Source organism: Apteryx mantelli, chromosome Z, assembly GCF_036417845.1.
Source record: "Apteryx mantelli isolate bAptMan1 chromosome Z, bAptMan1.hap1, whole genome shotgun sequence".
Classification (NCBI taxonomy): domain Eukaryota; kingdom Metazoa; phylum Chordata; class Aves; order Apterygiformes; family Apterygidae; genus Apteryx; species Apteryx mantelli.
Window position 1 is genome coordinate 38292556 of NC_090020.1, and position 16296 is coordinate 38308851.

At 37.5% G+C, this 16296-nt stretch overlaps 1 protein-coding gene across 1 annotated transcript in view; it reads left to right on the forward strand.

The window, feature by feature from the left end:
• Positions 1 to 16296, forward strand: part of FBN2 (fibrillin 2) — a 182681-nt gene that overhangs the window by 79025 nt on the left and 87360 nt on the right. Inside the window, exons 14-19 of the mRNA XM_067315389.1 lie at positions 571 to 693; positions 1759 to 1881; positions 7866 to 8018; positions 8925 to 8978; positions 12279 to 12404; positions 15556 to 15681. Of these exons, the coding sequence (XP_067171490.1) occupies positions 571 to 693; positions 1759 to 1881; positions 7866 to 8018; positions 8925 to 8978; positions 12279 to 12404; positions 15556 to 15681 (705 nt within the window). The remainder of the gene's footprint in view (positions 1 to 570; positions 694 to 1758; positions 1882 to 7865; positions 8019 to 8924; positions 8979 to 12278; positions 12405 to 15555; positions 15682 to 16296) is intronic.

A 16296-nucleotide genomic window follows, 5' to 3' on the forward strand; every position in this document is an offset into this window, starting at 1 on the left:
GCTTTTGATCATTAAGGATTACATTTAGTGAAATAAGATCTGGCATGAGGTGAGCTTATGCCTCTGCAGTCAAATAGACACTATATGGAACGTCATGATTCCAAAGACAACTTGAAGTGATTTCTGTTTCTGAAGCTACATCTCTCATCAAGAGACCCAGGTAATGACCTGTCCCAGGAATAGCATTTTTCCCGAATGCTTCATAGGAAGTGTTTCATATGTCAGCACTGCTGAAGAAAATCGTGCTTTTGATTTTGGCTGTATTATGTGACAGAAACTTCCTAGATAAACAACCTGTTGCAACAAGTTCTGAAATCCTTCACATGATTGAAGCTTTTTGTCCTTTCAGCTAAGAAAGAAAAATGCACCTGGTTCTTCCATACCCAGTCTGTTGAAATATGCACAGTAATTGTGATTGAGATGGGTGAAGAATCTTGCTGCTTTGTAGACTGAGAGCTTGTCAAATACTTCATGAGAGTTACTAGAAATTAATCTTCAGATGAGAGAATCTTTGCCACATCTGTCCAGAGTGTTTGTTTATACTGTGTCGTATTCTGTGTCTTTTTGCAGACCATGATGAGTGTACCACTACCAACATGTGTTTAAATGGGATGTGCATAAACGAGGATGGGAGTTTTAAATGCATCTGCAAACCAGGATTTGTTCTGGCTCCAAATGGGCGTTACTGTACTGGTATGTAGACTTGTGGGGTAACACATTAAGACAACCTTGACTGAAACCAGCTTTTCCTGTCCATTCATTCATACAAGAATGGCAATCTTTTGTCATATGGATTTAATATCATACTAATACCTTGCTAAGTTATTACAGTAGATATCTTAAACTGCATAGAAATAAGTCTTTGAATTCCAGAAAGAAATAACTGAATTATTTAATAGCAGTGTGAAAGCAGCAATAGATGATAAATTAGCTTTTGAAACATCTTGGAGTCGTCATAGCTTCAGCAAAATCTGAACGCCTTCATGAAGTGGTAAAGTGAGCAGCAGTATCAGAGGCTTAAAAGGTTTGAAAGATATTACGTTGATAAGCATACACAAATACATTTTTCACATCAGTATTCTGGCAGTCCAGGGTCCATAACATTTAAGACAATGTATCTGCAGTACAGCATTACAAACCCTTTGAAGTGAGCTTAAAATGTTGCATTAAACATTTTAAGAGTGCAGTCTGATTTTGCTTCAATTAAAGTGGTCTAATAGAAGATACCTATTGCCACCACTAGAAGTAGGTTTGGGCTTCAGTCATTTCTAATAGGTGCAAAATCATCTAAATACATTGGATTTTTGCTTTGAAGTTGAACAATTTATATTAATTGTGAATATCTTAATATGCAGTCGCTTAGATAAAAATTGACCATTAAAAAGGTCTTTGAAATGAAAGTTTACCATTGTAAGGTTATACTGTGATTAATGCTTCCTTAACCAGACTTTAAAGCAAAGTTGTAGTATCATGAGATGGAGGAAGACATGGGAGAAAATTTGTCGCTTATTTTGCTTATTGTGGAGTGTGAAATGCCTCTCCACTCCATACAGTTTTTCTGAAAATTGTTTTAATGCACAGCTGGAATTTGGATTATTTAGTTTAATTTTAAGATGAAAATTCGTTAGAAACAAAACAAGGATACATTAATGATTCCTCAGGTATCACAAAGATACTAAGTAATGCTTTAGAAACATTAATCGTAAACTTAAGCTTAAAAGCTGCAAATAGATTGTTGAATTGTGTTCCTCCTGACAGATATTGATGAATGCCAGACATCAGGAATTTGCATGAATGGTCATTGCATAAATACTGAAGGATCCTTCCGGTGTGAATGTCCACCTGGCCTGGCCGTTGGAGTTGATGGTCGTGTGTGTGTAGGTAAGGGAGATTCTTTTCTCATTGAAAAGCAAGTGTTGTCAAAGAGAGTATCAGGTTGTCAAATGAAAGAAACACATTAAATGGCATCCTTTTCGTTTATGCTAATGTCAGTTGTAGAATTAAAATGATTAATCACAGAGGAACTGTTCTCCCATAAAACTGGTGTGTTTCACATTTGTTCTATCATGGTTTTTTTGTTCATGTGTTTATATACGTGTGTGTGTGTGTATGTATGTATATATTCACCTCTGCATCATTCACTCCAAATCACTAAAGCAAATACATCCTTTGGTTGAGACACCAATATTTTTGCACTCCCTTTTTCTTTTTTTTTCTAATGTGAAAACATCTTATTCTTTCTGTATCATAGTGTTCAAAACTCTAGGAGGAAAAATAGTAAAAACTAGATAGTCTTGTTACTGTGAACTCAAATATCAGTTATTAATAACTATTAGAAAATCTTCCATTATGCTATACTCTAAGCTTAACGTTAAAAGGTAAAAAGCTATTTATATGACTGTTACTGCTCATGTATGAGACTTAGCACATATGTCCTATCCACATGTGTCTAGGTCAGGGAAAGTCATACTTCATCCTAATATTTGGAGATTATCTCACAAGAAAGGGATTTAGGATAATGTGCCCTTGTGTTACTGTATCATTCCATTTAAAATAAAATCTTAAACTCTGCAGAAGTTTGTGGCGGATGAATGGCACGGACTCAGGAGGGTTTGCATCCTGAGACATTTATTGTTTATTTCTGAGCATATTTAAAAAGTTAGCTGCTTCAGTGGTTTCACAGACACACTTTGCTAGGCCAGCCATGCAGATTATGTCACAGGGAGCCAATCATGGCACCGATCACGCACGCAGCGGTCATACCTTGTACCTTGCTACTTGTTTAGGAAAGCTGTCTTGCCCTTAACCTTGGTTCCCACTGGCTTCTGCTAGTTTATCTGTACTTTCTCAGGATGTATCATTCCCAGCTGCACCAGTGTCCTTGGGTACATTTGTCTGAGGCTCCTGTTGCTTGCTGCTTGCAACTTTCCACCAGTTTAACCCTGTCATGATCCTCCACAGAAGTTCACTCTTTAAAATATAGTACATAAGTAACTGTGTAAGCTGACCCTTTCTGTTATCAGTTCAGTTTAATAAACGCACTATTAAAGCTTTAACTCATGGCTTAAAAAAAAAAAGTTATAGCCAAGCACCTTGGCTATACTTGACTCAACTGTAACCCAAATATCTGGTGTTGTTTTTGTTGTTTTAAATAAATGTGTTTTTTTCAGTAAGCAAAACTGTGTTAAGGGTTGAACCAACAAAAACAAGGATTGCTCTCTCAGATGTAGTAGCCACATTGTTTGGGGTTTTTTTTTTCTGATTTATTAAATGTTTGGAGAATAGTAGTGAAAAAATCATACACAATGTGAAAAGCCTTGGTGTACTGTTTTTAATAGAGGAATTTCACTCCTTAGTGGCACAGTAGCAAAACCAAGTTTGAGTACAAGCTGTTCAGTATCTTTTGTGGTCCAAGTTGGCCTCATCTTTACCTCTGTCAGTGATACAGCTGTAAAGAATCAATTCAGTGCTCCATTTTCTGTGTTCCCATTTACCTATTGCTTCCACAGTTGTAGCAGCTAAGGACTTCAATAGTTTGCCGTCAGTGGTGAAGAGTATTTTTATTTGAAAATGTTCAACTCCACATGTCACGTAGCTTTAAGATTTACCATAAATCCTTACATTTTCAATAGGAAATATCCTTAATATGACAAAAATCATGAGGCAGAATCATGATTTATTTGGAAAGATGATGTAATTATTCCAGGCATAAAGTAACATAGGAAATTTCAAATATTGCATAACAAAAATGTCCTCATATATGACCTTCAAAACTTGATTTCAGAGCCAATCTGCTGTTCAGAATTCTTTTTTATATATGCTGTATTAGCTACAGGAATTCTCTGTTTGGCTATTCTGTCTCTCATATTGCATGAGCTAAATAATGTTTTTCAGACACTCTCCTGCTAGAAATGTCTGTAGTCTGAAAGTTAATAAGTTATATGGGGCTTCATTTTAATAGTGTTCCCACAAATGTGCTAGGCAATTAGCAAAAATATAAAATCAAAGAACCTATAGTCTAATTCTGTCACTCTCACTTTGAACAATATTTTATTTCATGAATAGTGCCATTGATTCTGGTGGGACTATTCATAGAATAAATGGCTTTTTTATTTAACATTAATAAGTATGGCAAAATCAGCCACAAGACATTATACAAGTTTGGAAAAAATATGTACAGCAAAGGGGAACATATGCTTGGAAAAGGCTGGCTAGATAAATGCTTAGAGCCAAACTAGTATTTGCAGGCATTTTAGGTTTGCCTATACTTCTGTCTGTAGCTTCATGCTCAGATACCTCAGCTGTGTGTGTGTGTGTGTGTTTATCACCTCAGAACTTCAACAGAGCTATTGCTGTAGCTCTGTGCAATGTTGTTTGTTATCTACTGAGGTATTTTTAATTACGATTTAGTCTGCAGTTCTCATCTCTGCTCAGAGCCACAGCCATCCCAGACAAAATAGCTGAGTCTTCTGCTACTCTGATCATTTTGCAGAACCATGTCCCAAAGTGCTGTCATGAGCCTTGCACAATTTCACCTTCTAAAGTGTCTTGAAGAATGCGGTGGCTCTCACTGAGTATAGGTCAGCCACTTTGCAGCCTTACAGACCTTGACCACAAATACTGTGCTGGCAGAGTTGCTTACGCTGAAGTACTACACAACAGAATTTAAGAGTCTAGAAACACATGGCCAGAGGATGCTCTAGGAAACAGTGGAGTAGAAGCCCAGGAACAGGCATGCTGCTACACCAGCACCAATGCTAAATCTTGGCTCAGGGCATGAAATAACATCTCTAGCATTCTGAAATTGGTAGGCCAGGGCTGATCAAACTCTATAGGGAGAGCGATGCAGGTCTGTCAGTGCATGCTCAGAACCATCAAGACACAGGGAATTCGAGCATGGCCAAGGTGCCTTCAGTAACTTAGCCATGGACCGAGCAGTGGCTGTCCTTCTCGTCCTTGGTATCAGCAGAGAGAGTGCAGCCCATGGAGGACTTTCATGCTATCCTGCTCAGGTTCTGGAGGAACCAGTTTTTCATCCTACATGGGCTTTGTGAATCACTGCCATTCATAACATGGCTGTCACTGTGATGATAGCAAGGCTGTAGAGGAGACTTGTGGCTATGGCCCTTTTTATAAGGGCTGCTTGATGGGTCATTGGGTGCACACTGAAGCATGTGAGTTGGCAGATTGGGGGATTTTTATCAGGGTTCATGGGGCTGAAGATACCCATTCAGTGTTAATTTGATTACACCATCCAGTGTTGCTTGGTGCTGGAGTAACAGCATGCCTGATCTGGGCTTTCACTTCTGGAAGATGGTGTTCCTAGTTTCTTATTTTTTGTGGTTGTAGCACTTCAACATGAACAAATCTGTCAGCACCATAATTTCTGGTCAAGACCTATAAGGCTGTGCAGTGGTTGACCTCTTCTCAGTAAAAGCCACTGCAGCGCTTCAAAATGCCTTAAAATGCCAAGCTGCAAAGATCACGAATAGGCCCGTTCTGTGCTCTCTGAAAACAGTGTGCTCCAGCACAGAGGGGAGCCAGTCTGAGTGCCAGACAGTCTCTACTTCTCTTCCTCACAACCAAATCCTTCCCTCCCTCTTGCCCCCCACCCTTCCTCCCCACAATAATCACCTCATTTTCTGCCACTGGTCTGTGTACTCTTTTTCCATAATTAGTTAGGCAACTCTACCCAAACTCTCTACACTTCTTTTTAAGAAAACATTTTATATAAAAAAGCACTTGCTACCTTCTTACATTCAGTACATCGGTGGCTTCCTCCAGCTGTTTCCCAAACTTTGCATCTTTAAAGGCCTTCTTTCATGCTTTCTGCTCTTCTCTCCCCTGGCAGTTTCCTGTGGTGCCATATCCTTCACTTGAATTCCTTCTCCGTTCTCTCCCAGGCATGTAGATAGGCGATGTCTTTTCTTCTGTGAGAGGACAGTGAGCCAAGCCCCTTTATTCATGGCAGAGGGGTGTCTGCCCTTTCTAGAGATGGAGGGAAAAGGTGTGGTGCAGCTAATGATTTTGCAGGGTACCTGAGCAGGCATTTCTTGTGCAAAAATAATTGATTGTTGTCAAGCATAAAAATCTTTTCCTGCTGTCAAGTGAAAGTGAATTGCATTGGCTTCACAAAAGCTCTTGGCAAGAAACGAGCCTTGAAATCTGAGCCCCATTTAACTGTGCTCCAGAACTGTCTGTTCCATGGGAGACCAAATGCAAGAGAAAATATTTATATACAGGCTATCCTGTTTTATAGGAGCCAACTTATAACAGTCAAAGAGCAGGCAGAACACGTAAGGAATTGCCAGTTCTTATTGGGATTGGCACAGGATATTCATCCACTGTAATAAGCTTTTTCATGCGACCTCTCCTTGTTTTGGGGCTGGTTTTAAATAGGTATCTATCTGGATTCTGTCAGAGCCCTCTCAGTTTAAGTGCACCCAGGCTCATGTTCAGGCCACAGTGCATAGTAGTTTTACTGGGAGATGGACAGGGATCATAAAGACAAGCCATATTCTGGCCTGGTCCTTAAAGATACCTGAAACACAGGGTATTTCTGTAGCTCTCACAAATGCATGTAGAAGTATAGGAAGCAAAACTAAGGCTGTTTGCCCCCTCTGTATCATGCAGTTCTCAAACATAATTTTAGATGGACCACCAACTCATATGTTAAAAGTTGTCCAATATTATTCTATGAACAAAAATGCAAAAGGCATCTAACCCTGGAATGACCAAAAGAAAAAAAGAACACCTAAAAACAGTCTAAGAGAGATTCTTGTAAGTCCTAGGGTAACTATAGCACAGCAGGAGATGGTGATAACCTTTAAAGGTAGGGCTAAAAGCCTCCCCTGGGAGGAGGCATCTCACTGCTCCTTGGTGGGGAAGCCGGCCAGATTGATCTACCTGACTAAATTAACTGTCAGACCGGCAGTATGCACATGGTAAAGAGAGTCTCACAGCCGTGGGTCTGTGCGGTTTCTTATGGCAGTATGCTTCCTTTGCGTAAGAGTATGAGTGTGTACGAGTGGTGTTGTGCTCTGGCCATCATTTGCAGTCCCCTCCCAAAGGGTGGCGCTGTAATTGCCATAGTGGCTTTTTCTATGACAAACCTCCTGAAATTTCTCATACCCAAGGTAGTGCTGCTTTCCCCACTCCACTTGGTCATGGGATGAGAATTGCTGAATTGCTGTTGCTGAGCAGGTGGCAGGACTTCTTTGAAATCCTATCCCTAATCGAGTGTTAGTGCCAGATTACCTTTAACTCTTTTAGGACTGACAATCTCATAAATGCTGGTCTCAAGAGCCTGTCAAGACTGCGTTTCTGTTCACAATCTGTGCATATAGTAAGAGGCTATAGTCCTGCTTTTGGAAACAGATAGCATTCCAGATTACCAGTGCCTGGTCACTGGTGATTTATTCTATATGAAGAAACATTTTGGAAGTAATTAAGAGATCTGTGTGTCCAGATTATGATTGCAGTAATTCCCAAAGAGAACACGGAGTCGCGGCATGGTGGTACAAGCCATTCTTTGTTTCTTATTGAGATATATGTTGATGGATTTACAAAGCTGCTCTAGAATTGTGGGTCATCTGTGACAGGTACCATGGGATGCTCTTAAGTTTGCCCACAATATCCTAGGTTAGGTGGTTTTGAGTGCTCTGGAGAGCACTCCAAGAGCTAACCTTTGTGAGAATTGGCCTTAAGGATGCCATCAGAATTGTTGTAGCAGAGTAATGCAGACATAGCCAATATAACCCTTTCATTGAACAGGGTTTTGCTTTCTAGCTCCCATTGCAATAGTATGCATTTATTTCACTTGGAGCCTAAGGACGTAAATTATTTCTTTACTTGCCCTTTCTTAGACACTCATATGCGCAGCACGTGCTATGGAGGCATCAAAAAAGGAGTATGTGTCCGTCCTTTTCCTGGTGCTGTGACGAAGTCTGAATGTTGCTGTGCCAATCCTGACTATGGTTTTGGGGAGCCGTGTCATCCCTGCCCTGCCAAAAACTCAGGTAAAACTTCACATTTCTTCTAATAAAACAGCGAGCATAGCTTAAAATAAAGCAGGTTGCTCATTTATTCAGTGCCTTTAAGAGAAATGGATAGTGTACTTAATGAAACTGCCCACTTTTTCTGGAAATGGTTTCTCATTTAAAAAAAAAAGAAAAAAAAGCACACCTCTCTGGTGTTTGATGTTGAGTGTTTATGTATTTTCGTATATTGTAATGTTTGAGGTGAAACAAATTCCAGAGCTGGCCAGACTGTGACAAAGGTTAAGATGAAAGCACGTGACTATGATATGGATAAAACTGGGTGTCTGAATTAAGTATTGGCTATAAGTAATAAGTACAGATTCACTGGTAAAGGTATCTGTAGATTTCCTAATCAAATCAGTCCAGCTCAAAAGTGCAGGCCATTTTCACTTTAGAAATCTATATTTTGTTTTATAAGAATCAGTTCTCCAAACAAATCCAGGGATCAATTAAAAAAAAGGACTTGAAAATAGAACTCAGATCACGTTTTGGATAATAGTTCTATTCAGTGTCATTTTCTGATATTGCAGAATCTGTTTTGAATTAAGTGAAGTAGAACTTCACTAAATTTAGCATTGAAAACAGTAACTTGAGACAGTACTGTCAAGACTAGAATGGAATTACACTAGTGCTTCATTCTTATTATCAGATTTCATTTTTGTGTCTATGTGAAACTTCAGGATGGAATGGTGTCCATCCATATGGCTAGACATATAGCTATATTATCTACAAATAGTTACTTATTTCATGTGAATGTTGGCATTTCATTAGTTACACTGTGCAAAAATTATTTTAGAAAAAAAGACCAGGTGGATTTGGCTTAGGTCAAACACTGCAAATAACATGTTTTCTTTTTTTCCTACCTCTCTTGCTTCAACTGAGTAGCTGAATTCCATGGCCTGTGTAGCAGTGGAATAGGTATTACCGTGGATGGACGAGGTATGTTGCATTTTTTCTTTTAGTGTATATTGAGTCAAGGTTAAAAAAAATAACAAAAAACACTCAGAATTAAATTTTTCTGTAAAATACTAGGGACTAACTTTTCTTTTCCCTCAAGATTAGCATGTTGCTTTTAATACTTTCATTATTTTCTTAAAATAAAATAATTAAATGACGTCTAAAGGAAAGGCTAGAATTCTCTACAACCTTTCATTTTTTTCTGACTCCAAAAAGAAAATGTGTCATGTCGATTTTAAAAGTCTGACCTGTATGTTTATTTAGAATAGACACAAGACAGGTCACCCTTATTTTGGGAATGACAGAAGTCACTTACATTGCAACTGTTTTTCTGTCAGCTGGGATAATAATAGAGCCGTGTTCCACTCCATACCCTGTATTCAGTACATGGACGTTTTCCATTGAGGGATCATTTCTCTGGTGAACTGGAGTTGGAAGGGAGCTTAATACTACTACTAAAAAAAAAATTCTCCTAAAAAAAATTCTGAAAGTGATTTAGTTTTAGGAACTAATTAGGATTTAGTATTAATTGTACTTAGCACTACTATAGTATTGGGAACTTTGAAGCACCAACTCCTTTTTCTAGGTGCACAAAGAGGGGGATTTTGCAAATACTAGCTGAGCCATGTCTGAAGTAGTGGGCTGCTCATGCGGCAGCTGCCAAATAAGTAGAGTGGGTTGAAGGAAGGAATGGTGGCACACAGTGTTACAATTTATTGCCAGTTAGTTCTCTGATGAGTTAATAAAGTTGCAGCTAAATTAAAGTGCATACTGTATTTTTGCATGCATTTAATGTGTATAGCTTTTTCTTAACACAATTGTTCTTATCCGCATTATTAAGGCTTCTATTCAGTCCAGTAGGAACTGAATGAGACCCTCTGCTACTCTACTTAGTAACAGCCTATGTAACTTTTAAAAATAGTACTGTAACCAAAGAAATTCTGTTTTTGTTCAGTATTGTAAGTGCACAGGCGTATTTTTATCTTTTTTATGAGCTCATTCTTTCATGTCTTGCCAAGGTTGTAAGTAATTTGAAGTGCATAGAGTTTGTAAATTCTCTCAGCTTATGTTTCAGTGAATTATACAAGGTCCACTAGATTCTTTTGGAGAGTCACTAAATCTCATGGAGAACTAATGGCAGTGCACCATAACATTGTTGTACCAACAGTGTCTGACTATGAGAATTTGCATGAAATCTGGTAGGGAGGTTATACATTCTGTCAGGTACCTCAAAAATATAATTCCTCATTAGGAACATAAAACCAATTTTCGTCTCCACAAAGTGCATGATGAAGACTACAGTCTCTCTGGAGTTCACGTCTAAACTAAACCCCCGCTTTTTTTAGGTTTCTAAAGGAAACTAGTATTTTCTGTGGGTCTTGCACAGCAACTTTGCAGAGGATTTTCTGGCTGCTGCTTCTACCTCTACTTATGCCGAGGAACCTTGTTTGCCAATTCCATTTCCTAAAGGAGAGGGATAATGATCCCACATTAGATGCTTAATAATAATTCTGTTGGTTTTCTCATGTTTTCTGATTATCAAGGGTGAGTGGGAATACACTTTGTCAATGGAGGTCTTGTCATAGACTTGTTAATTTAACTGCAGGCCGAGTCACCAGATCCCTACTCCTCTCATTCAGCTTGTGACTAATAAGCCCAACACCTTCCTGTCTTCACATGAGAGGAAACTGGACATAGATAAGGATAGAGATCTCACTCTCTGCTTCAATATGAAAAGTAAAGAGAAGGACTGGACCTTCCTGAAGCATTGAAGTGATAAGGAGAGATAATGTCATAAAATTGCCTGGTTTGTCCCCAAGATACAAACAAGCTTTATAAACTGCAGAAAACTTTCTGCTCAGAGGAAAACTTAAAGCTGAAAATATTACACTAATTTATATTTTCTTATGAAATTTTCAGATGTCTCATAGCTTTTGAGCTTAATCCAGAGATAACATGATTTTTCCAAATATGTATCTGAGTACATGTAAATCATAGGGAAGATCCTGATCTAACCTGCACCATGATTAAAGAGGACCACGATTAAGTCCTTTATAAAAAGTTGAGCAGTGCAAGTGTAAAATAAGCATTTTATGAAGTCAAAACTAGGCCAGCCCCCCTACTGTTCTTTCCAGTGTTTGTGGAGGGAACTGTTTGAAGTAATGGGCCTACCGTATTGGAAAAAATAGCTTAATATTGAAAAACCCTCTTGTCCTCAGAGACAAAAAAATATTAAGAATAGCATGTTCCTGTTCTTATAGTTCATATGTATATTTTGGAATTTTCCAGCTGTAGCAGAAGTTCTATGTGGGACTGTAAATTTAGGGAATATATCTCATTCATCATCCTATTCTGTCCATCCAAGAGAAATTTCAAATTTCCAGTGAGCGCTATAATTTCTATAATACTGGACTGAATATTTTGTGGTATTGACATGTGCATCACCGAATATTTGTATCACCTAATAAATTCTAACTCCTTACCTAGACCATTAAACCACAGGCACTGGGTGCAAAACTAGATATTTTGCATGCTGGTTTTCTTACATACACATAGTCTCCTATAGATTTAGATTGGAAAGTATGTCTGGAGGTCATCCAAACCAACCTCCTGCTCAGATCAGGGCTAGCTTCAAAGTTCAGTCAGGTTTCTCAAGGCTTTGTCCTGCTGAGTTGGGAAAATCTTCAAGATTGGGAGTTCCCACAGCCTCTTTGGGCAACCTGCTCAAGTGCTTAACCACTCTCATGGGGAAGAATTTTTTCCTTATGTCCAAATAGAATTTCCCCTGTTGTAACTCCTAATTTGTCTCCTGGCCTGTCACTGTGTACCTCAAAGAAGAATCTGACTCCATCTTCTCTGTGACCACCTGTTAAATATTAGAGAACTGCTATTACATCTCCCTCAAGTCTTCTCCTTTGCTGGCTAAACAAACCTGGTTCCCTCAGTCTCTTCTCACACATCATGTGTTCCAGCCCCCTAATCATTTTAGAGAACCTTTGCTGGACTGTTTCCAATCTACTGGTATCTTTCTTGGATTGAGTGGCCCAAACCTGGACGCAGTATTCCAGGTGTGGCCTCACTAGTGTCAAGTGGAGAGCAATAACCACTTCCCTCATCCTTCTGGCTATACCACTGCTATAACCTTGCTCTGAATATCAGTCCCGACCTCCAACATGTCAGATGCTCCACTCAGTTTGTCCACATCTATCACAGGATCAGACTTTTCATACCTTTTGGTATATAGTTATTTATTCTTTTGTCTTCTGTGTTGTATTAATACAGATATTAATGAGTGTGCATTGGATCCTGATATTTGCTCCAATGGAATTTGTGAAAACTTACGTGGCAGCTATCGTTGTAACTGTAACAGTGGCTACGAACCTGATCCTTCTGGGAGGAACTGTGCGGGTAAGTTGCTTAATTAGTTTATTATTGTCAAATAACTCATTGCTACATTCAGGCTAATTTGAATGGGTAGAACTTTAGATTGCAAGGAAGATCTACTTCTTATAGCTACAATGAAAACACACAAAAGCTTTGGTGAAACTACTTTTCTCAGTCATTGTATAGCCAATATTTTTATTGGTATATCTTCCAGTTATTTCGTTTTTGTTTTTAATTACTGTTTGTCTGGAAAGCGTAGGCAGGAGATATCACTGCAAGTTAGAAAGTAATTTTCTCATATGCATGGATGCATATGTGTACATTTTAATGCATACTGGTTGTTAAGAGCTTCTAAAGTGTGTCTGTTTCAGAGTTGAATGATAATTTGCCAAGATCTGAAGGTCACAACTTAGCATAATAAAATGTAACAGGTGGCTGCCATTATCATAATTAATGACAGCTAGTGGCCCATGTACGCAGTCTCTGCAGTAGACAGTAATTCATGAAGTCCCCAAGTTCCATGAACATAGTGGAATGTATTGCTGCGTGCCGAATCTTGTAGTTTCCAAATGTTTCAGCTTGTGAAGAAAGCAATGACTCACTCTCAGAATTTCCCAAGTCATAGCTGAACGGTGGACTCAAGCCCACTCTTTTATTCCTCAGAATGCTCTCTCAAGTCGCCAACATACAGGAGCTATTCACTTAAAAGCCTTTTAGTTGTCAAGTTGTTTATAGTTTGGGTTAGGTTCATACCAGACTTCATTATAATATCTAGATACATTTTCTGTAAGTGTTCAGGAACACCCAGCATAAGATGCATATGTTATACATTTCACTCTTTATATAATTAACTTTATTATTCACCTATTTCATATCGTATGTGAAATTCAGTATTTTATTTCATTGGGAATTCTTATATCAAAACAATAAGTATATTATACCATGGGCACATTGTACAATAATACAGTTTATAGAATCAATATAATTTTTAACAGAAAGCTGAAGTTATGAATGTATTTGTATAAGTAACTAATAGAAATATATCCAAACCCATTAGAAAGTTTTAAGTATCATCATACCATCTGACCTGCTTATTTCTGGGAATTATTGCTCTTGACACTTGAAGGTTTACTGACTTACCACTGGTCTTTGTGGTCAACAAAACCACACCATTCTTGGTAGGGAAAACCTGGGCTATTAATTGTGGTGTAATTTTAATACCAAACATTCCTACCTCGTGATGCAAAGAAAACATGCAGTAATAGAAGTGTTTCTTTTCTTCTGCTTGACTTAAGGAATGTTACAGCTAGTTGCTTTCTAAAGGCCCTAAATATGACCTTTTGGCAGGAAATGCACTCCTGCAGAAAACTATCGGTGTTTTTTTAAAATAGTTTGCATAATATTCCCTTTTCAAATTAATTTTTATGGCATGGGATTTTATTTATCTAGTTACACTTGGGATTATGTAAGTGCTAGCATAGATATAGGTCTATTTAATTATTTAACTAAAAATACAGTACACTGACTGTGAGGATGCATTTATTCTTTGATATGAGAATTTTACTCAAAAGAATTTAATTGTTACCACTCAGATGAAAGTACCTTAACTGTTTTGAAAACAAGCACTGAAAAAATGTCTTATTAATTTTAATAGTGTTTGGGGGTAGAGGGCTGAAATATTTTAATTAAAGATATAGGTAAAGAGTTGCTAAGAAATAAAATCAGTCATACAAAACGCAGATAATATTTTTGTCACTTTTAAGTGTTTTTGGCACACGAACCACATCATTCTATGTTCTCATCTTTCTATGCATATCACAACAGATTACAGTCCAAATCTGAAGTTTAACTGCAATGCGGTAAGGAAGTAATATCTTCATAACACCATTACTTTGAGTCAAAGGACCGCATGACAGCAAGCTGAAAATAAACATTAATCTATTGTTCTTCAAAACATCAAATTTGAAATCTATTCCCCTTTATTTATTTAAAATTAGATGAGGTTAAATTAAGGACAACTCAGTTGAGAAGAGCTCCATTACAGCTGCCAAACTTAAATTTCAGAGTCACTGTCTGGGGAAATTTAGACTTTATTGTCTGAATCTTAAAGGAATTTATAAACATAGCTTGCAAAATCTAGCAGGGTTGGTAAACTCTTCTCACACCAAAAGCCTTCAAATTGTAATAATACTACTTTCTTAATTTTCTTTTTTTATTTTTAAACTTAAACTGTCTTAAAAAGATTACTTTGAAGGGAATAACTTCAGGTGTGATGTTCAGTTTGGGCAATCAAGCAGTCCAAAGATAGGAGAAACTATGAAACAGGATAAAACATCATTATCCTGTCAGTATTCTTCTGTAACCCTAAGTATTTATGATGTGGTAGGAATCAAAGGAAAGACAGTTAAAATCATGATTTTATATTTTTGTTTTCCTTAAAAAAAAATCATGATAATGAACAATATTGAAAGTTTTCTGTTACCAACATTTGCAGCTAGTCTAAAAGAATTTCAGGGAGTGGTGTTAATTTCTGTTTTTCTCCTGTTCAGTCTGTTTGATATCCTAGTCTTAATCCTAGCTTTTTTTTTTTAGTTTAATATATCTCTGGAGGGTAAGTATATGTGTAGACTCTTGAGACGTTTGCAGTATATGGAGTATATAATTTAGATTTTAGCACAGCTATATTCCCTTCATGGACAATGAAACCCATTTTGCACAGAAAACAGGATTAGAGCAGTAATCTAATGCATCATGACTTGCAAAAAAAAAAAAAAAAAAGCACCTTAAACACATTGAACAAATTGCTGGTTTCAAAACAAAACAGACCTTAGTGAAATAGTGCTGCTGATAAAGTCATATAATTAACAAAGATCCCAAAGTCATTCCAGGAAAACAGAATGGTTATTGTAAGACTGAACATGAAATATATTTACAGCCTGCTAGTGAAAAACTTTAAATGTAAAATAGAATTTTTGGTAATAACAAAATTGAATGTGAAGTGAATTAGCCTTTTGAAGCTAAGAATTGGCATTTTTTTTCTTGCTCAGCTACTACTGTAGAAAACATTATCTGGCAACATAATTGTTGCTGCTGAAAGCAACAGGGGCTACTTGGGGAGGAGAAGGCAGCTCAGGGTATTCACTTTCATTGATGCGTCCGACTGATCTTTTTCCAGACATTGATGAATGTTCGGTGAACGGACTGCTGTGTGATAATGGGCTCTGTCGAAACACCCCTGGAAGCTACAGCTGCACTTGTCCAAAGGGTTACGTCTTCAGCACTGAGACAGACACGTGTGAAGGTGAGAAATTTGTGAGTTGCAACTTGCAAGAGCAACTTTTATTATTCATTATATAAGATTAAAATTAAATGATCAAGAAAGATTCAGGGTGATGGCAAAAGCCAGAGAAGAAGACTGGGCTAAAATATAGCATAAATCATTGCATTCCTCTTGTGATTTCTTTGTAGTATTTTTTTAGTATGCTGAGTCTTGACATTGAATTTCTATTCAAGTAATGAGTTCATTTTTATATGAAATATTTTACTTTCTTTAGACAGAACATTTTGAAGTGAGTGTAAAAGAGAATATGAGCTTACCTTTGATCATGGAATGGGGAGACCTAGTTCATCATTTAGGGAAATATGTCTGTTTTGATCAGAGTTTCTGCTTTTCTATTCTCCTTTCACTATGTAGTGATCGTTAACTCTAGATCAGGTTCTAGTACATGTGATGTTTGAGTTCTGGGATCTGGATATTACCACCTACTGATATTAAAATTGTCCTTTATTTTCACAATATATATTCTGTAAACAAAGTTGCTTTCCTAATTTGCTACAGGACACAGATGCTAGATCAAGGAAAATGTTACACTACAGAAACTAATGGGAAGTTTGGATTATGAAACAATTTTAAGAA